Genomic DNA, 21,844 nt, shown 5'->3' with positions numbered 1-21,844 from the left:
CCGAGAAGGCTCTCCTCCGCGTGGTTGCCAGTCGACATTGACCGGCAGATGGAACTCGGAGGAGGCCTAATCTATGGGATCTAATTGGTCGCGTGGAGGTAATTGGCAGTAGGCGGTCTCTACCGTGAATTCTAAGTCCACTAAGCATGCTGGTCGATGGTCTTTTGGGCTTTTTATTATTATTATTTCTTTGTAATGTTCACAGTTAATCCAGATGTTTTATTCTCCAGTTTTAACTTTCTTCGTGAACTCTTCTCTCCACTTTCTTTACTTTTGGCTGGCAAAGCAGCAGTTGTCTGCCTTGCTTAAATTATCAGTGTTTCAGCCTCCCGTTTTGATTCCAGCTATCATTTCAAAACCTGCCATCATAACTGTATAAATTAAACAGATAAGAAGGTAATATGCATCCTTGTCAGACTCCCTTTTTAATTCTGAGTCACCCTATACAGAGATAAAAACTAATTACGCCCACATGCAGGGCATACATCTTTTCTTCCCACAAAGATGCATACAAATCTTCTCTCTATATATATAAGTGTGTGTGTGTGTGTGTGTGTGTGTTTTCCAGCATAAGTCTGCAATGCTTCGAGCAATTTCAGCTAAACGTGCACAGATGACTTACTCTCTGGAGAAAAATACTGTAGGGGTATGACATCCCTAACACCCCTCGGTTTGTGTGTGTTCCATTAAGATACAGCCTGTTGTGCCTTAAAATGGCTTCTACTGTACTGACATAAAATGGCTTCTATTGTACAGCACAGTGGAGTTGCCATGGTAATGGCTTCACAGTATTCTATAAGGGGGCTCCCTCTGGTGAGGGGGAAAATCCAACATTAGAATTTACGTTTGTTCCAGACATTTTCCCCTTGTAAATAAATACCAGGGCAATGCTGGGTTATTGTCTAGCATAGGATAAAAAGGAGATTATTTTGGCTTTGATGACCAGAAACAAAATCTTCTCATAAATATGGAAAGATTTTTCTCCAGGATTAGTGGAATTCATCTCACCAGAACGCCAATCTCTGCCCTTTCCTTAGTCTGATGACAGGAGAGTGAATTAATTTTTAAACGCCCTGTTATCATGATTTTGATTTTAGTTTTATTTAGATTAACAGACTCACAAGTACACAAGGCTGCCAAATCAGAATATCAAACTATGATGTGAAGCGGCTTCATCGACCACAAATGGCACCAAACCCAATTTGTGTTTACATCAAAATCCATAAACCGGTTTTTTAAAAAATTTTTTACAGTTGCGGCTAATACTCCAGGAGAGTGTTTAAGTGAAAGATAATGTAAGCAAATAGGCAGCTTGATAGAGTTACTACAAACAATTATTTATTGTTTGCCTTTGAAGTGAACATTTTGGAAGACCTGATAAATATCCTTTCAAGATGGTTTCAATATTTTGGCCAAGTAGAACAATATTTAAGAGGTTTTTCATTTCCTACGGCAGGTTAGGGACCTTCCTTTTCATATCTTATGCAAAGCAGCTGATCTCACTAGGAATAAAAATCACATCTGTTGCTTATTTGGGAGTAAATGTGTGAACAGGAAGAGCTATAATATACAACTTGAGAATGAAACCTTCTGCAGTTGAGCTGCCTAATAAGGGCTGCAGTTAATTTTCTCCTTCAGAAAAAAAATTCATCTCAGATTGTTGTGACCTTGAGTTTCTACCAGCTTACATGTCTAAGGGTGAATTCTGATATGAGCTGTTAACAGCCAAACCGAAAGGAATAGATGAAAATATACTTCCCCCCCTCCTATGACATCAAAAAGTAAAATAGGATTGATAGTGTAATTGAAAATAATGACCAGGTACCTATTTATGTCCATGTGTTTGGAGAACAGGTCAAAATGCAGAGAGACATAATGATGCTACTAGTCCTATACTAGTATAGTATATACTCTACTCTACTCTACTCTACTCTACTCTACTCTACTCTACTCTACTCTACTCTACTCTACTCTACTCTACTCTACTCTACTCTACTATACTATACTATACTATACTATACTATACTATACTATATAGACTAGTACTAGTCAATATAAAAAGTGTTTTATATTGAGCACTGGAAATTAGTTTTTAGTCTGGTTATTTTTACAGGTAATGTTATTTTCCCCCTCTTAAGATTGTATTTATTACAGCGGCTTACATGCCATCTATTTTAATTCAGCCCACGTAAACTGTACCAACTACAGGTGGTCCTCAACTTACAACCACAATTTGAGCCCAAAATTTATGTTTTTAAGTGAGAAATTTGTTAAGTGAGTTTTGCCTCATTTTGAGACTTTCCTTGCCACATTTGTTAAGTGAAATAACTGCAGTTCTTATATTAGTCACACCGTTGTTAAGTGAATCTGGCTTCCCCATTGATTTTGCTTCTCAGAAGGTCGCAAAAGGGGATCACATGACCCTGGCACGTTGCAACCATCATAAATACGAGTCAGTTGCCTAGGGTCCCAATTTTGACCTCATGACCGTGGGGATGCTGTAACAGTCATAAGTGTGAAAAATGGTCATAAGCCACTTTTTTTCAGTGCCGTTGTAACTTTGAACGGTCACTAAACGAATTGTTGAGCTGATAAGGAATTGGGAATACAGCTAGTCCTTGACTTACAACTGTTTGTTTAACAGCAGATCAAAGTTATGACAGCCTTGGAAAAAGTAACTTATGTCCTGTACTTGCACTTATGACCATCATACTAACCCCCCACCCCCATGGTCATGCGGTAGCAATTCAGGTCCTTAGCAACCAAATATTTTTGTGACTCATGATCATGACGTTTTTTGTCTATTTTCGACCACAAAGACATTGGGGAATCTGGGTTTGCTTAATAACTATGTAATTTGCTTAACTATGGTGATCCGTTTAACAACCACAAAAAAACCTGTCTTAAATTTGGGTCCAACTTGACTTTACAACTACAGTGACTTAACAGCAGAAATTCCAGACCCAAAGGTGTTAATAAGTCCAAACTGCCTGTAGAAGATGATTATCTATAGATTCTTTTCAGCTCCAGTTCATGGAATTAAAAATGTACATTCCCCACCCAAAACAGGACGTGACCTTTTCGACATAATAGGATTTACCCACCACCATTAGAATAGCAAAAGGCACAAGGCTCACTACACTGCACAACCCCCTGGAGCATCTCAAAAACAAAACCCCAAAAACCTATAAAGACCCATCACCTTTAAAGCCCTACATGTCGTGGGACTGGGGTACCCAAGAGGGATCTCTGACAATTCGCCACAGCCAACCCATCATGGCCAAATCACCACGGCCAACTCAACATGGCTAATTTGCCACAACCAACTTTCCGTGGCCAACCGGCTGCAGGACAACTCACCATGGACAACTCGCTGCAGAACAAGAGTTACACATATGAAATGGTAGAATAGATGTCAGACCTGGAAACCGTCTTTAACCTTTTGGACTTCAGGCCTGCCACATTTTCTACTGTGGAAAAATGGGAGTAGGGGATTATACAGAGTGTGGGTGCTATGTAGCCATAATAACATTCTTTCTCAGAAAGTCAAGGTCACCTGGCCCTGCAGCTGCGATGAGGTGACTGGGAGGCATCTCCAGTTCGGATTGTGCCTGATGGGATCATGTGACGGACATGTGGGTGCTGGGCAGGAACTTGAACTTTCTTTTGGGTGGGGAAAACCCAAATCTGAAAGCTTGTGCCAGTGTGACATCTCTAATAAAATGGAACTTTGAGAAAACTCAAACCTCAGAGTTTTCTTTCACTGGGGGTGTTAGAATTTAGAATTTAGAATTTACTTTATTTGTATGCCGCCCTTTTCCCTGAAAGGGACTCAGGGCGGCTCACAATTCAAGGGAGGGGGAAACAAACAAAGTTACAAAATATAAAGACCATACACAGTTAAAAAACACAACAGTCATACCATTCGAAGTGGGGCTGCAAGTCTTTAGCCCCAGGCCTGTCGGAACAGCCAGGTTTTAAGGGCTATGCGGAAGGCCTGGAGGGTGGTGAGGGTACGAATCTCCACGGGGAGTTCGTTCCAGAGGGTCAGAGCAGCCACAGAGAAGGCTCTCCTCCGGGTAGTCGCCAGTCGACACTGGGCGGCTGATGGAATTCGGAGGAGGCCTAGTCTGTGGGATCTTATTGGTCTAGTGGAGGTAATTGGCAGTAGGCGGTCTCTCAAGTACCCAGATCCAATACCATGAAGGGCTTTGTAGGTGACAACTAGCACCTTGAAGCGAATCCGGAGACCAACAGGCAGCCAGTGCAGCTCGCGGAGGATAGGTGTTACGTGGGTGAATCGAGGCGCACCCACGATCGCTCGCGCCGCCGCATTCTGGACAAGAATTCTCGGAACTCTGACATTAGAATCATTAAAGAAAGGGTGCAGAAGGAGAGACAGAACGAAATGTGATTGGCAAAAAAATTAAAATATTTTTTATTTATTTTAAATAATTAAATACAATTTTTAAATTGTCCCACACCAAGTTGTCCTGGTGTTGGCTGCGGCAAGTTGGCCATGGTGAGTTTGCCATGCACAGCAAGTTGCCTGTGGCAAGTTGTCCCATTCCCACCTAAAGGACTGTCTCTCCTCATTCAATTTGATCCAGCAGATTGGGCGTTTCCCAGATCCCGTGAGCCCAAAGAGTATTGACTGGCAGGGACTAGAAGAGGGCCTTTTTCTGCAGTAGCCCCTGCTCTGTGAAATACCCTCCCCTTGAGGATTAGAACGGCCCCAATCCTGTTGCCTTCAAGGCTTTAAACACTTGGCTGAGTAGCTGGGCCTGAGTCTCAGAATGTGTTAAGGCCCCCTTTCCTTGGCTCTACTGTGAGTTGATTAATGATCTCGCCTGCTGTTTGTATTTATTTTCTGGATGTTTTTACCATTTTATTGTTTTAATTGTTCCGTAATTTTAGAATTGTAAGCCACCCAGAGTCACTTGGTCAAGTTGGGCTGCTCTGGAAATTGGATGAATAAATAAGCAAATAGCTACCGATTCATGTCACTGAGAGAAATGAAGAAAAAAAAGTGTCAGAAAGTTTGACCAAGCTCTTTGGATGACTCTAGACAGGAGTCACATTCCTTGTTTGTGTTTATTAAACCAATTTATCACTTTCCCCAATGGCCATGGCAGCTCCAGATGAAAAATAACACTTTAACATACATATTAGGTTCAGATGTACAACAATCTCATGTTATAACTTACTAAGATATATACAGTTAGAGGGATAAGAACTGAAAGTCAGACTGTGGGGGTAAATACTTAATTTAAATAGCTGCTGAGTAAATTATCTCTAAAAACAACCATGAAACTAGAATCAAAGCTGCTTTTTCATAGTCTTTCGTTTGAATAGGAGAGAAAATAGAAATATTATGTGGCACTGCCTCTGCCAGTCAAACCCTTTGAACTTTTAAAAGCTCTCTACAGTCCCATCTTCAAAACAATGATTTTTTTCAGGTCAAGCTTGCAAGGTCTTTCAAACTGCTGTTTAAAACATGCACCCATATTCATATCAAGTCTTTTTCAAGTTGAAGAAATGGAGGTTGGAAATAGAGCTGTTTATATGTAAAAAAAAAAAAAGATTATTTCATACAGGTAAATTATCCAATTCTGTCCTGATACAAATTAGTGTTTAAATCTTTTAGCCCAGGGGTCAGCAAACTGCGGCTCCGGAGCCACATGTGGCTCTTTCCTCCCTCAGCTGCGGCTCCACCACCGGTCAGCACCACAATTTTGAGAGGAGCTTCCAGTGGGGGGAGAAGGGGGAGAGAAGCACAGTGCGCCAGGAGAAGACTCTATGGCAAGGGGATAATTATTTTCCATAATTGATAGGCTTTCGGTTATGACAGGTAGAGGAAAAAGTACGCCGCGCTAGGAGGAGACTCTATGGTGAGGGAACTGAACTTCTGGTCAGCTCCAGAATTGAACAGGGGGCCTCCGGTTACAACCTTTGTGGCTCTTTTTTTTCTGTGGGAAATGGATCCAAATGGGTCTTTGATTGTTTAACTTTGCTGACCCCTGTTTTAGCCTAATATTTGTCATCAGCATTAGCAAGTGTTCCAAAACTACCTTACTTGCTAGTTGACCTGTAGTGAATCTGCTAGGGGTTCGGGAGAACCTCTAGTTAAGACTCTGTGCAGTTCAGAGAACCCCCAAATCCCAGTCCTGGCTGGCCCCACCCACCCCACTCTGCCCCTCCCATGAGTTCCCATGCGGCCCGTTTTGGATGTAGGTAAGGAGGTGGGGAGGGGGCAATACCAGAGGCTCGGGGAGGGCGAAAAATAGGCCTCCCGGAAGTTCAGGATTGCCTGCCAGAGGGCCTTCTGACAAGTTAAGTCAATGGAGAAGCCGGATTCACTAAACAATTGTGTTATTCACTTAACAACTACAGTGATTCACTTAATCACTGTGGTTAACAAAGGTCCTAAAATGGGATAAAACTCAACAAGTGTCTCACTAAGCAACAGAAATTTTGGGCTTAATTGTGGTCATAACTGCATTGTGGACTACCTACATTAAGTCCCACTGTTCAAGTACATCATTAGAATGAGAGTCGGTTTGTGTGTGGAACATATGTAGTTGACGTTTTAGCCTACTCTCTGTTGACATACAATTAAACATTGTTTGAGCCTTGTTAGATCTGGTCTGGATTCAGAAATTGGCATCTGGTAGGATATTAATATATTCATTCTCCATCTGATGTAACTAGATATATTGCACTCCATTAGAAGGGTGTTGGAATCAGGAGTGTAGAAGGCTAAAGGTTAGAGCAATTGCCCAGATGGGTGGCCTCTCAACATTGGGTTCCAGCATGTGTGAAACTGTATACAATATCCTGGCAAACACAGAGCTTGAATTTCTCTCTTATTTTTTAAATATGTCAGCCACTATGAATTTGGTCCAGAACTGTTGCCAGGCCTTACGTACATTCTCTGAAATGTAGTAATGCCTAACATGCATAGAAATACTACTCATTTTTGCAGTTGCCAGGTGGTTCAACCAAGGGTGGGATTCAGCTGGTTCAGACCGGTTCGGGTAAACTGGTAGCTCCGACGATCAGCTGAGGGTGAACCGGTTCACTCCGACGATGAGGTTGGCCTGCCCGCCCCGCCCTCGCGCTCTACTTACCTATATCCTCTCAGTTGATTAGCGCGTCGGAGCGGATTAGCGCGTCTCAGCTGTGTTACTCCCCAAGAAGTAATGTGGAAGGTAATTTTTGGTGAAACAATTGCGCACATCAGATGCAAAACACACAATCATCGAACCGGTTGTTAAACCAAGAGGATCCCACCACTGGGTTCAACTCTGGGAGCTTGAAAGTGATCTCTGAGAAGTGGATTCAAAATTAGAGATTTTTTTTTTAGTAAAATTTGAGTTTTGTTTTTTTAGTACCATCACTGAACGAATGGTTGTAAGTCAAGGACTACCTGTATCGTTAAAATACCCCATGGTACATTTTTTTATTATTTTGCAAGAAATAAATTATACTGTCTAATTTCAAATCAGTATTCTGATGGTGTCATGTTAAACCAGGGGTGTCCAAACTTGGGAACTTTTAAGACTTGTCGACTTCAACTCCCAGAATGTCCACAAGTCTTAAAGTTCCCAAGTTTGGACACTCCTGTTTTAAACCAATCACAAGGTTTGGTTAAAAGCAGTGTTGTAGAAATGTCTGCAACAATCCATATTACATTATGAGTGATAGGGGTTAGGACCAAATGTTCACACAGTCGCAGATCTCCTGCTATTTTAGTGTATTTTGATGATAGTATCTTGATAGTTTCTGGTGCATCTAGGCTGCCTGTGAATTGCTCAACTTTGCCACATTCCACCAACCACATGGTTAAAAATCTTTGGAGATTAATCCTGAAATAATAACTAGCATTAACTAGTTATTAGTACTGTAATAACAGAAAAATATCTCCCATTCAGTAACTATAAGGCATCTTTAAATATGCTGAATGACTATACTTAATAAAATTGTCTTGAAAGAACAATGGCATTGTCTCCAGCTGCCAGTCTACTATCTGATGTAGGGCATTCAAGAAGTAAGTTTTGATCTCAGAGATAAAGTAAATCACATTAGGATTAAAACTGTTGCATCCAAGAATACCAAGGGCAGCGATACCAGCACATATGCCAACACTTGAATCGAGTAAGATGTTTTATTCAGAATAGTAATTATTCCATTTAGTTGGATCAAGAGTAAAGCTGTACAATAAAAGATTTGCTGCAATTACTTTAATATTTTCTCACTCTGAGATTTTAGTAATTGAAGACACACAATGTTTACACTGAGGTAAAGGGAGGCAGTGTACGAACAGACCGAATAAATGTCTCACATTGCGAGCATGTTGGTGTATATAAAGCCATTGTAGCAATGGTGGGTTGCAGGCGGTACGCCGCGGTACGGGCATACCGGAGCCTGCCTGGAGCACCGGGTACCATTCCAGTACAGTGCTCTGGAGGGCCCACCCACCCGCCCGAGGTCCTTACCTGTCCTTTAAGCCTTCGGCGCTTCTGCGCACGTGCATAGCGCGTACAGTGCCTGCACGATGCTCCATCGAGCAGCTGGAGCGTCGCGGAAGTGTAGCTGGCAGGTACGACACAGCGTGCACCGCACACATCCATGTGGGCGACGCCGGGCCCATTCCAACCGTACCGGTTGGAACAGAATCCGGAACCCACCACTGCATTGTAGCCACTTAATACAGGTAGTCCTCAACTTACAGCAGTTGTTTAGTGACTGTTCAAAGTCACAACAGCACTGGAAAAGATAATATCAGACCGTTTTTCACGTTTACAACTATTGCAGCGTCCCCATGGTCACGTGATTCAAATTCAAACCCTTGGCAACTGACTCGTATTTATGACAGTCACAGTGTCCTGGACTCACTTGATTAACTTTTGGGACCTTCTGACAAACAAGGTCCATGGGGAAGCCAGATTCACTTCACAACCATGTTACGAACGTAACAAACTGCTGTGATTCCCGTAACAACAGTGGGAAGAAAAATCGTAAACTAAGGCAAAACTCACTTCACAAATGTCTCACTCAGGAGCAGAAATCTTGGGCTCCATTGTGTTTGTAAGTTGAGGACAGTGGTGGGTTGCAGGCAGTACGTCCCAGTACGGGCGTACCGGAGCCTGCCCGGAGCACTGTTCCAGTACGGTGCTCCGGAGGGACCACCTTTGAAGTCTTTGGCGCTTCCGCGCATGCGCATACAGCACCTGCGCGACGCTCCGCTGAGCAGCTGGAGCATCGTGGAGGCTCATGGAGGTGCTAAGATGGATGCGGAGAACTGGTTGTTGGAAGAAATATTTTGTTTTTTTCCCCACTTTACATGGCTAATCCTGTAAGGAAGGCAGGAAGGAAACATTCTGGTGTTCTTTCTAGCCTCATCTTTATTTCCCTGCTTGCAGAAACTGCCTCTATGGTTATAATAGCAATAGCAATAGCAGTTAGACTTATATACCGCTTCATAGGACTTTCAGCCCTCTCTAAGCGGTTTACAGAGTCAGCATATCGCCCCCAGCAATCCGGGTCCTCATTTTACCCACCTCGGAAGGATGGAAGGCTGAGTCAACCCTGAGCCGGTGAGATTTGAACCACCGAACTGCCGAACTAGCAGTCAGCTGAAATGGCCTGCAGTACTGCACTCTACCCACTGCGCCACCTCGGCTCTTAACCTTTGTTACATTGTAACAGCTAATGCAAAGCGCCCATAGACCTGAGTGACCTTGAGTTGGCCACGCCCACCCAGTCACATGACCACCAAGCCACTCCTACCTAGCTGGTCATTAGGACAGAGAACCGGTTGTTAAATTATTTGAATCCCACCACTGGTCAGTAGTGGGCTCCTGCTGGGTGGGGCTGTCGGTGGCGCTGCTGCGAGGTGAGTTAGTAATTAGACTCCTCTCGAAAAGAAGCCCTAGGGTTAAAAGAAAATAAGACCGAGTCTTCTTTTTTGGGGAAACACCGTAGTGATTGAACGACGACATTTAGAATGATGTGAGCAGATGTTCTCAAGGAGCCCGGTCACCTAGAAACTGATGGATCCGCTTTCAGAAAGAGCTTTTCACAATTATTCAGTCTTTTGAAAGAGGGATCTTCAGATTGTTCTGAAATTGTTCACTTATTCTCCAGAGAAATTAGTTTCATATTAGTTTGGCTGGGCTGACTCTGAATCCTACGGAGCAAGTAGTTCAAGAACGTAAAGATTCCCCCCCCCAATATTCCTCCTAATAAAACAGATTGAAGTATTTTATTTTTTAATAACTCTTCAGATTTACACAACACATAACCTTGGGGGGGGGGGAATGTATACCCTGAGAAGGCATTAGAGATATTTTATTAGTTTCATTATTTCCCCAAATGGCAAGAGTTTCATCCTTAAGTAAGAACAACTGTTTTCAATAGGAAAACTCCAAACCACGCGTATTGATTTCCCAGGCTCCAGTTAACCAGACATTCCGAATACTGACTTTTTAGATGGTGATATTAAATATTTTAGTGCATTACTGCCACATAGCTAGAAATTAAGCTGGCTGCTTGCAGGAGGAAAATGTGTAGCGCATAATCTGCTGTGGGTAGCACATGTCGCTTTGTCACACTCAGTTAGGAGGGAAGAGGAATGCTTGGTTAGGGTTGTAGAGTTGTAGAGAATGTTATGATTTTTGCCTTAATAACTTCCTTTTTCATTGATTTGGTAATAAAATGCAGATTTTAATACATATTTTTGTTTCTTGGGGGGAAAAAAAAACCCCAAAGCTGTTCACTGTTTTAAAGAGCTCTGCGGAAAACGGGATCGTTGTATGTAGCATTTACCAAATGTGGAGTTCAGATCTGTTCTTTCTCTCCCCCCCCCCCTTCCTCCTGTGAGAGATCAGGACAGCTTGATAAAACCAAAGCCAAGTCAATCTCGCGTTAAACTAAACATGACATCTTTGGAAATTGGCCGTGGGCTCTGCGTTCGTTGTGAGCAGCCAAAGCAGAATAAGGCGAGATCAGTTGCTGAGGGCTGATGCCTTCGCAGAATATGCCATAATATCTTTTTTTCATGGGCAAATCACACATCAACACAGGAAAAACTCCCGCTAGTCTTTAGTGAAATTCACCCCCCATAAGACAAGATTTCCCAACCGTGGCAATTTCCGTGTGTGTGTGTGTGAATTGAATTGAATTGAATTGAATTTATTAAATTTCTATGCCGCCCTTTTCCCCGAAGGGGACTCGGGGCGGTTCACAACCCAAGTCAAAGGGGAAGGGTACAATAAGGAATAAAAAGACAGACAAAAACAATACCATAGTTTAAAAGCACACAACAACCATACCATTCGAGGGGGGGACAAGACTCATTAGTCCCAGGCCTGTCGGAATAGCCAGGTTTTAAGGGCTTAGCGGAAGGCCTGGAGGGTGGTGAGGGTTCGAATCTCCACGGGGAGCTCGTTCCAAAGGGCCGGAGCAGCTACAGAGAAGGCCCTCCTCCGGGTGGTTGCCAGACGGCATTGACCAGCGGATGGAATACGGAGGAGGCCTAATCTGTGGGATCTAATCGGTCTACTGGAGGTGATCGGCAGCAGGCGGTCTCTCAAGTACCGTGTGTGTGTGTGTGTGTGTGTGTGTGTGTGTGTGTGTGTCAGAATTCCACAGCCAGCATAACTGGCTGGGGAATTCTGGGAGTTGAAGTCCACCCATCTTCAAGTGACTAAGGCTGAGAAACACTGAAGTGACTAGGCCAGAGGTGTCAAACTCGCCGCTTGCAGGCCGGATGTGTCATGTGCTGACCACGCTCACCCCCAGTATAGCTGGGGGGGGTGGGGAAAGTCGCGTAGCTATTGCTGAGAATTCTGGGAGTCGAAGTCCACTCACCTTCAATTTGCCACGGTTGGGAAACACAACGGTAGTCCACGACTTGCGACTACAATCGAGCCCAAAATTTTCGTTGCTAAGAGAGACATTTGTTACGTGCATTTTGCTCCATGTTATGACCTTTCTTGACACAATTGTTACGTGAATTACTGCAGTCAAGCTAGTAATATGGTTGTTAAGTGAACCTGGTTTCTCCATTGACTTTGCTTGTCAGCAGGTCACAAAAGGGGATCCCACAACCCCAGGACACTGCAACCGTCATAAATATGAGTCAGTTGCCAAGCAGCCGAATGTATGAATGATGACATGACCATAGGGATGCTGCAATGATCTTAAGCATGAAAAACAATCGTGAGTCACATTTTCAGAGCCGTTCCAACTTTGAACAGTCACTAAATGAACTGTTGTAAGTTGAGGACTACCTGTATATGGACTTCAAAACCAGAATTCCACAGCCAGCATAGTCATTGCTGAGAATTCTGGGACTTGAAGTCCACTCACCTTCAATTTGCACAGGTTGGGAAACAGACAATATACAATATACAATAGCTGAGTTGGAAGGGATCTTGGAGGTCTTCTAGTCCAACCCTCTGCTTAGGCAGGAAACCCTATACCATTTCAAACAAATGGCTATCCAACATATTCTTAAATACTTCCAGTGTTGGGGCATTCACAACTTCTGGAGGGAAGCTGTTCCACTGATCAATTGTTCTAACTGTCAGGAAATTTCTCCTTGGTTCTAGGTTGCTTCTCTCCTTGATTAGTTTCCACCCATTGCTTCTTGTTCTACCTTCAGGTGCTTTGGAGAATAGCTTGACTCCCTCTTCTTTGTGGCAGCCCCTGAGATATTGGAATACTGCTATCATGTCTCCCCTAGTCCTTCTTTTCATTCAACTAGACATACCCTGTTCCTGCAACCGTTCATGTTTTAGCCTCCTAATCATCTTCGTTGGTCTTCTCTGCACTCATCTCTTTTATATCATGGCAACCAAAACTGGATGCTGTATTCCAAGTGTGGCTTACCAAGGCATTATAAAGTGGTATTAATACTTCACGTGATCCCTCTGTTCTACCCCTCTGTTTATACAGCCTAGAACTGTGTTGGCTTTTTTGGCCGCTGCTGCACACAGCTGGCTCATATTTAAATGGTTGTCCACTAGGACTCCAAGATCCCTCTCACAGTTACTACTATTTGAGACATAAGGGTACATATTAATACTGTAATTATTTTCTGTGGGGGACCATCTAAGAGTGTCCCAAATGTTCTGGCAGCTGAAGATACCATATTACCAACAGTTTTGGACAAGGTAGGAGGAATGTTTCCAAATATAATCTTAATTTATAATCATTCTTTTAAATTAGGGCCATTTTAATATATTTACAAAAATCAGATGTCACAAGAGGCAAAGCTCTCTAGGGATTTTATTCCTATCAGGAAAGGAACAGGACATCCTTGTCATGTCTCTGACACACACACACACACACACACACACACACACACACACACACATCGTTGTGTTTTCCACCGAAGGGTTTCCTCTCTGTGAAACGCTTTGTTGTTAGAAATAAAAGTTAACTCTTTTCTGTTTTTGCTGAAATTGAAAAGCTGACCTAGAGGAAATTATACACTTGAAGTAGTCTTTGATATTCCCAGTACTTGGGGTAAGGACACACCTCCACTTGAGCTTAAAATGTGTCCCCGTTGAACTTAAAGGGACATACTGTATGTCTATAACCTTGCTCTAAATTGTCTGCTTTGACCCTGATGTACTTGTTGAGGAGAATCAAATACTCTGAGAGAGAGATGGGCAGTGAAGAAATATGAAATATAAATTAATACATTTTCAACTCGATTCTATCTGCGTTGGCTCAGGATGATTGAGGAGCGATCCAGCACAATTGGAGCAAAGCACAAAGTCAGATAAAGTGAAAGCATGTGCCTGAATAACATTTATTGCAAAGCTTCTCTTTACGAGACAGTGGAATTTGCTGGAAAACAAGACAAACCCTCCAGAATTCAGAAGCCACACCGACTATGATCCATGGACTGCAAGTTGCACCAGCCCATAATTCCCTAACCACTGTGGCAAACTGACTTATTGTTAACTGCCAAGGTTCTCAGCTGGTGGGAAAGCCGTAATGGACGGCTGGATTTGGCTTTTGCATTTCTGTAGTTGTGGATGGCAGCTTGTTGAAAACCACACAAACTGTGTGACTGTTCCCATAACATTTCATATTACATCTTGGCACAAGTGCCCTGCTCTTCGAGTTGCACGAAAAGATGGTTTGGATTTTTTGGGTTTTTTTTACCTCAAAAAAAGTAAAAATCGACAAACCCTTAGTGTGTTTACACCCTGCCAAAATCAGCAGCCTCCTTTGCGCCGCTAATGAAATCATCCTGGATTCTTGTGTAGATTATATGTATAAAAAATAACAACAGAATAACAGAGTTGGAAGGGGCCTTGGATGGCTTCTAGTCCAACCCCTTGCTCTGGCAGGAAACTCTAGGCCAGTGATGGTGAATCTTTTCAGCACCAAGTTACGGCCCAGACGAACATGCGCACACTTGTCTGGGCCGCAACCTGGAAGAGGAATTGCTGGTTCCACCACAAAACCGCGTTCGACTAAAGGGCGCTCGACGAAACCGTGTAGCTGACGTCATCACAGCGTGACAACAGCGCGGAGAAAAAAGCATGCTGTAAACACTAAACCTAAAATTAAACCTAAACCTAACCCCCCTAAACCTAACCCTTAACCTAACCCTAAACCTAACCCTTAACCTAACGCTAAATCTAATCCTAATCCTAAACCTTAACCTAACCCTAAACCTAACCCTAAACCTTAACCTAACCCTAAACCTAACCCTAACCCTTAACCTAACCCTAAACCTAACCCTAAACCTAACCCTAAACCTAACCCTAACCCTTACCTTAACTTGAATCGGCTTGCTTTCAAAGCGCTATTTAAAGCGCCCATCTTTCTCCGCGCTCGCTGTTGTCGCCCTGTTGATGACGTCAGCAATGCGGTTTAATCGGGCGCGCTTTAGTCGAGCGCGGTTTTGTCGTGCCATGGAATTGCCCAGGATGCATGCGCATGCCCGAAAATAAACTGGTTTCTGGCACGTGCATGCGCACTGCCCAGCTAGTCTTCCACGTTTCCGGCACGTATGTGCGCATGACGATCAGCTCCCGGCACGTGTGCTTACACAGGAAAACGGAAGGCCAGCTCTTCCAGTTTCCAGCATTGCCACACGGACGAAGGTCAGCTGATCGCCGTGCGTGCATGCGCGACAGAAACCTGGAAGAGGAACGGGGGACACCGCACATGCCAGGTGACATGGGTCCGCGTGCCACTTCAGGCACATGTGTGCCATAAGTTCGCCATCACAGCCCTATGCCATTTCAGACAAGTGGTTGATTAACCCAGACTTTCTGCCTGTGCCACTTTTTTTTTTTTTTTAAAGGATTGCTTTGCTCTTTGACATCTGCCGCTGAACATTGTTTAGATCGTGTTTGGGTGCAGCTTTGTTAAAAGGAAAATTCCTCTTTCTTTGTTTCTTTTCTTCTTTTCTTTCTTTTTCCTCCCTCTACCCCTTGTCTTGCAGTTACACCTGCCGCCACTTGCGGAGATATGTCTATGTCTTGGACAAATTGTATTTCCCCCGCCAATCCCACTGCTCTACGCTGGAGCATTGCTTCTCGAGCCTCAGTGACAATGGAGAGGAACTGTTGTCTTTAACTTGCTCTCACATTCTCAGATCCTATACTTCCAGGTTATTAACCTCTGCTCTCCACTTACTGCATGCTGCATGCCACGTGTGACCAGCCTGTGCATGCACGAAGGGGACTTAGGGGTGGCGGAGGGGCGGGGGGCGGGGGGGAGGAGGCTGGGCGGCTTTCAGATTGCCAGTAACGTTTTTACTAACAAACCAGCTGTTTGTGTCATGTAGCACACATACTCGCACAGTGTAAAAAAGGAAGCCCATTGTGGTTTCACACTGAATAAAATAGACCTGGGGTGGGGGGTCCTTTCTTCCCAGAAATGGAGTGTAGATTTCCTTTGTAAGTGCAAGCAGTCCTCGACTAACAACGGTTCATTTAGTGATGCTTCGAAGTTGCAACGGCACTGAAAATAGTGACTTACAGCTGTTTTTCCACATTTGTGACCGTTGCAGGCTCCCCCTTGGCCATGTGATTTACATTCGGATGCTTGACAACTAAGTCACATTGCAGTGTTCCGGAGTCATGTGATCTTTTGCGACCTTTTGACAAGCAAAATCCATGGGGAAACCAGATTTACTTAACAACCGTGTTACTAATTTAAGAGCTGCAGTGATTCACTTAACAACTGTGGCACGAAAGGTTATAAAATGCAAATTCACTTAACAAATTTTTCACTTAGCAACATAAATCTTGGGTTCAATTGTGGTTGTAACTTGAGGACTGGCTGTATACAACATTACTCCTTTCCCAAATCAGCTACATTTTAGTAGCCACGCTGGTTATTGTCTGACTAATATAGGTGGGGATAGAATTGAACCTTTCATATTTCATTACATTGTACAGCATATTTTCAAGACGGATCCTTGGTGCTTGCTGAGCTTAGCTGCTTTTTTGCAGATGTTTCATTACCAAACTAGTGTATTGATGATGGTATCTACTTTGGTAATGAAATGTCTGCAAGAAAACCAAACTTAGAGAGCACCAAAGACTTCACAGTCTACGAATAGAATAGAATAGAATAGAATAGAATAGAATAGAATAGAATAGAATAGAATAGAACAGAACAGAACAGAACAGAACAGAACAGAATTCTTTATTGGCCAAGTGTGATTGGACACTAGGAATTTGTCTTTGGTGCATATGCTCCCAGTGTACATAAAGAAAAATAAAATATAATACATTAATCAAGAATCATAAGATACAACACTTAGTGATAGTCATAGGTTACTAATAAGCAATCAAATCAGACTAGGAAACAAATAAAACAATATAAATTGTAAAGCTACAAGCAACCTGGTTATAGTCATAAATAATCCCTTCTATATTCTCTTCTATATTTTCAAGTCAAGTGGAGAGCTGATTATTTGGGAAGTCCATACTTTCATTCCCCTAGAAATCGTTTCATTCCCTTAGGCAACATTTGTTTATTTTGTTTATATCCCACTATTATCATTTTTATAAGCAACTCAGGGTGGTGAACATATCTAATACTCCTTCCTCGTCTAGTTTTTTCCCCACCACAACAACCCTGTGAGATGATGAGATAGAGGGACTGGCCCAGAGTCAACTTGCTGGCTTTTATAGGTAAGACAGGGTTAGAACTCATGATCTCTCAATTTCTAGCATGGCGCCTTAAACACTAGACCCGTGATGGCGAACCTGCTCTTAGGGTCGTTTTTTGCTCTCCGGAGCCTTCAGAGAAGCCTCCTGAAGGCCCCTGAAGGCTCTGGAGGGCTAAAACCAGCCCTATGAGCAAACCGGAAGTCCGTTCCTGAATTTCCAGTTTGTCCGTAGGGCCAGTTTTTCGTGCTCCGGAGGCTTCAGGGAAGCTCCTGAAGCCTCTGGAAGGCCTCCGGGGAGGCGGAGGAGGCTTTTTTCGCCCTCACACCAGGCTCCTATAAAGCCTCTGGAACCTGGGGAGGGCGAAAAAAGCACGCCAAAAATGGAGGGGAGCGCTGGTTATACACGCTAGGGTCGTGTGCAAAGCATTATGGATGTGACTCGCCTATGCACGACCCTCCTGTGCTCCCCCTGCTTTTGGCACCCGAGCCAAAAGAGGTTTGCCATCACTGCACTAGACGAAACTGCAACTTACAATCTACTCAAAAAGCATCAGTGGTAATAATAACAGTTTTATTTTCCTTCCCCAAAGCAGCCATGTTGTATATTTCTACACTCCTATCGATTGCCACCTGCAGGGGAAAGCAAACCCACAATATAATGCCTTCTATTTCCACATGGCTCACTATGATTAAACATTTCCCTACGCAGATGTGTGTGAGAAGAATCCACACTGTTGGCCCCAGGGGCGAAATGCTCTGAAGTCTGCTACTGGTTCGCTTTGCACGCATGCTCACTGTAGGCGCTATCGCGTAGCTCCGGCGATCAGCTGTGTGACAATCAGCTGTGCCACGCAAACCGGTAGCATTACATTTTACTCCATGTTTGGGTGAACCCGTGGTTGGCCCCCTTTCTTTCACCAGCCACACGCAGGCCATTGTGTAGGACCCCGATTTGTCTGAGCCTTTTTTTTTTTATTGGAAAACTCAGGTGATAAGAATGCCAAGTAAGCAAAGAGTAAAATTCAGCTTGGGTTAGTGGGAGCCAGTGGTGGGTTGCAGGCGGTACGCCTCAGTACGGGCGTACCGGTGCCTGCCGGGAGCACCGGGTACCGTTCCGGTACAGTGCTCCAGAGGGCCTACCCACCGCCCAAGCTCCTTACCTGTATTTGAGCTCTTCGGCACTTCTATGCACGCGCACGGAGCGTACAGCGCCTGTGTGACACTCCGCCGAGCAGCTGGAACCCACCACTGGTAGGAGCCCTGCATGTGTATAATAAGAAAAGTAGACTAGTGTAGGGAAACAAAACAGGACGCCTGTCTGTATTTTTTGTTCCTTTCCTTAGACAACTGAAAATATAGTTGTGGTTGCAACTTGATTGACTAGTGGTTTGAATATAAGACTTGGCAGAGGCTAGTTGGCTAAATTTCAACCCCAATTGGACACCCCCTTTTTTATTTTTTGAAACTTCCAGAACAGAGGTCAGCAACCCGCGGAGCCGCATGTGGCTCTTTCATCCCTCTGATGCAGCTCCCTGTCGCTGGTCGGCTCCACAGTTGATAGGGCTTTCGGTTAGGAAAAATGATGCCTCACTAGGAGGAGACTCTAGGGTGGAGGAAACGGACTTCCGGTCATCTCCAGAACTGAACTTCCGGTTAGGACCTTTGTGGCTCTTTGAGTGTTTAAGGTTTCCAACTCCTGCTCTAGAGCTCTTCCTTTCCCATTCCCCTAAAAATTATCTTCCACGAAACCAGTGCCTGGTGCCAAAAAGATTGGGGACCGCAGCTGTAGGACACTTGTTTCTTCTTTCAAGAAATGAAGTCAAAAGGGACATGAAAACATATTAAGCAAATCTCACGGCAGTGGTTTTTCTGTTTTTTATTTTGGTCTTGCTCTTATGGAATTGTTCTATGAGTCAGATCCAAAGATGTGGTTCAGATTTGGTCAACACCCAAGCAGTATGTTTTAGCAGGATGCGCTAGGAAACAATTGAATGAGTACCAAGTAGGTGCAAATGGGAGAGACTCTATATGTTTAATTGATTATTCCCCCAAATTAAGATAAGGGGAAAAAATGTTTAAAAAATTGACAGTATTATGGAATTACTTTTAAACTTGTGTGGAAAATCTTGAGGTTATAAATGCTTAAAGGTCCCACACACAAAAAAAACAAATAAAATAGTGCATTTGAATTCATGCTACACTCACTTTGCACATTCTTTAGTGTTTTATGATTGGTGCCAAGAATTTTGGGAGAGCAAGGGGGAAAAAATTGCATGACAAAATTTGACCAGAACATGGAGATCATCCATAATGGGAATAGTAGTATTTTGACTATGCAAGCATGTAAGACAGAGAGACCACACAGTAAACATAAATAAAACCAGCTTGATTGTCAAGGGAAGGAAAAGAAAATATGGCATGCAATTTAAAATAGCTTCCTTTGCTCAAGAACAAACAATAGTTGTCTATAAAGAATTTTTTTTTAAAAAAAAACAGTATTTACAGAAGAGGAAAATGTAAGAAAGGTTATCGTACTGTTCAGATTAAAACCAGGAATAACAAACATCTGTAGGAATGAAATCTTTCATTGAATTTATCTAAATTCCAAGATAGGTCAGGAAACCCCGATGAAACAGGAATGAAAATTATTTTCTAATAGAACTCCGTATTACCTTTCTATAATTGGTACAATCCAAATGTGTGTTGGATTTAGGCTCCCAGAATTCCCTGCTAGCACGGAAGGAGGAGACCGTGGAAATCCCCGATTTGAGAATCTGGTTAAGGTAGACTGCTGCTAACATGTGAAGTCAACTTGGTCAACCTCAGAAGATCTCAAAAGGCTGAAGAATTAGAGTGGTGGGCTGGACCAGGAAGTCAAAATAGCATTTTGGAAACAAGCAATGGCAAATCACTTCTACATTCTAGCCAAAGAAAACTAGATTAACATAAGCATGTCGTCACTAGGAATCAAGCCCATTTTTTGCGGGATGGGAGGCAGGTTTTTAGTCTGTTTTAGCTGCTAAGAGGAAGAATCAGAAATGTTGATGAAGATTCTCAATCATCCAGATAGAATTGTCTGAAGTTGTCTGAAGTTTGAATCATTGCAACTGGACTAATTTTTGTTGTTACCATATTTTTCGGAGTATAAGACACACCTTTTTCCCTCAGAAAAGAGGCTGAAAATCTGGGTGCGTCTTATACACTGAATACAGCATTTTTTTGCCTCCTGAAACCCCGGCCCCCTTCACCAAAATGGCCATGCATTGTCTTTAGGAGGCTTTCAGAATGCTGCTGGGGGCTGAGGAGGACAGAAATGAGCGAAAAATGGGCCAGTTTTTGCTTGTTTTTGGCCCCTACGGCCCCCAGGAACACTCTATAAGCTTCCTAAAGGCTATGCATGCCCTTTTTTTGACAAAAATGGGCTCATTTTCATGACAAATGGGCCATTTTTGCTCTTTTTGGAGGGGGAACCCCCCAAGAGAACTCTATAAGCCACCTAAAGGCTATGCATGCCTTTTTTTTTTACAGAAACGGGCCCATTTTCATGACAAATGGGCCATTTTTTGCTCTTTTTGGAGGGGGAACCCCCCAAGAGAACTCTATAAGCCTCCTAAAGGCTATTCATGCCCTTTTTTGAAAAGAAAACGGGCCCGTTTTTGTGAAAAAACGGGCCGTTTTTGGGAGGCCTGCAGAGTGCAAAAACTTTTTTTAAAAATTTGCCTCTTCAAAATCTTGGTGCGTCTCATACTCCGGTGCATCTTATACTCTAAAAAGTACGGTAGTTTGAGAGACATTTTGCTGCTTATTGTTCTGAGTGAGGTTTCTCCTGGTCCTGACAAAAACCCCTTTTATTAATTTGCTGTGAATTCTGCTCATTCACATCCAGCAAAGTCTTTCGAGGGAGGATTTACAGTCACAGACCTTATCTGGCTTGGAGAGCTGACAGGCCGATATCTGCAAAACCTGGCAAGGCGTCTCGGAGAGTCACGAACCAATTAAGCGAACTAATTGTCTCCTGCAAACTCCACTCCCCTTTCGCTCCTCTTTTATTTCCCCTGGGAGGGTTCATTCCCACTTGTGGCCTTACTCCCAAGTCTTTAGCTGTTCCCTTCATCTGGCAACTCTGCACATACACACACTGGGAACAGACTCCAGCTGTTCTTCTGCCTCCCTGCTGCCTAACTCCCTCTCTGCCTCCGACACAGAGCCCTCATCAGAGCCTTCCCCAGACTCCAGAACTGGCCCAGGTTCCTCCCCAACGTCCTCACTGTCCAAATCTGATGCCAGCTCTGCTGGCCTCTGGCGGGTCACAACAACCTCTACATTCTTGCCAAAGAAAAGTAGATGAACATATCCATGTGATCACTAGGGATCAAGCCCATTTTGGGGGGGTGGGAGGCAAGATTTTAATCTGTTTTAGTTGCTAAGAGGAAGAATCAGAAATGTCGATGAAGATTCTCTGTCATCCAGGTAGAATTGTTAAGGTTGTCTGAAGTTCTCTGAAGCTTGAATCATTGCAACTGGACTAATTTTTGTTAATAGTTGGAGAGCATTTCGCTGCCCATCCAGAGCTTCCTCAGTCAAAGCAAGGCAGTTCAGCCGAGAGCCGTTGGGATATTAGGATTAGGATTACTTTATTTATATGCCGCCCTTTTCCCTGGGGGGACTCAGGGCGGCTCACAATCC

At 43.5% G+C, this 21,844-nt stretch overlaps 1 protein-coding gene across 3 annotated transcripts in view; it reads left to right on the top strand.

Annotated features, from left to right (window-relative positions):
- DYM (dymeclin) overlaps positions 1-21,844 on the top strand; it is a 273,814-nt gene that overhangs the window by 156,775 nt on the left and 95,195 nt on the right. For 2 of the 3 annotated variants that reach the window (XM_087715316.1, XM_087715318.1), the window contains one exon: positions 15,479-15,646. The exons of the other annotated variant lie outside the window; for it this stretch is intronic. In XM_087715316.1, coding sequence (XP_087571442.1) covers positions 15,479-15,646 — 168 coding nt within the window. The remainder of the gene's footprint in view (positions 1-15,478; positions 15,647-21,844) is intronic. 3 annotated transcript variants of the gene reach the window in all.

Source organism: Thamnophis sirtalis, unplaced genomic scaffold, assembly GCF_051295495.1.
Source record: "Thamnophis sirtalis isolate CommonGarterSnake01/CBP01778 unplaced genomic scaffold, rThaSir2_p1.2 scaffold_5, whole genome shotgun sequence".
In the NCBI taxonomy this organism is placed as follows: Eukaryota; Metazoa; Chordata; class Lepidosauria; order Squamata; family Natricidae; genus Thamnophis; species Thamnophis sirtalis.
The sequence above is the reverse complement of the archived record's forward strand: the minus strand, read 5'-3'. Positions and strand labels throughout refer to the sequence as shown.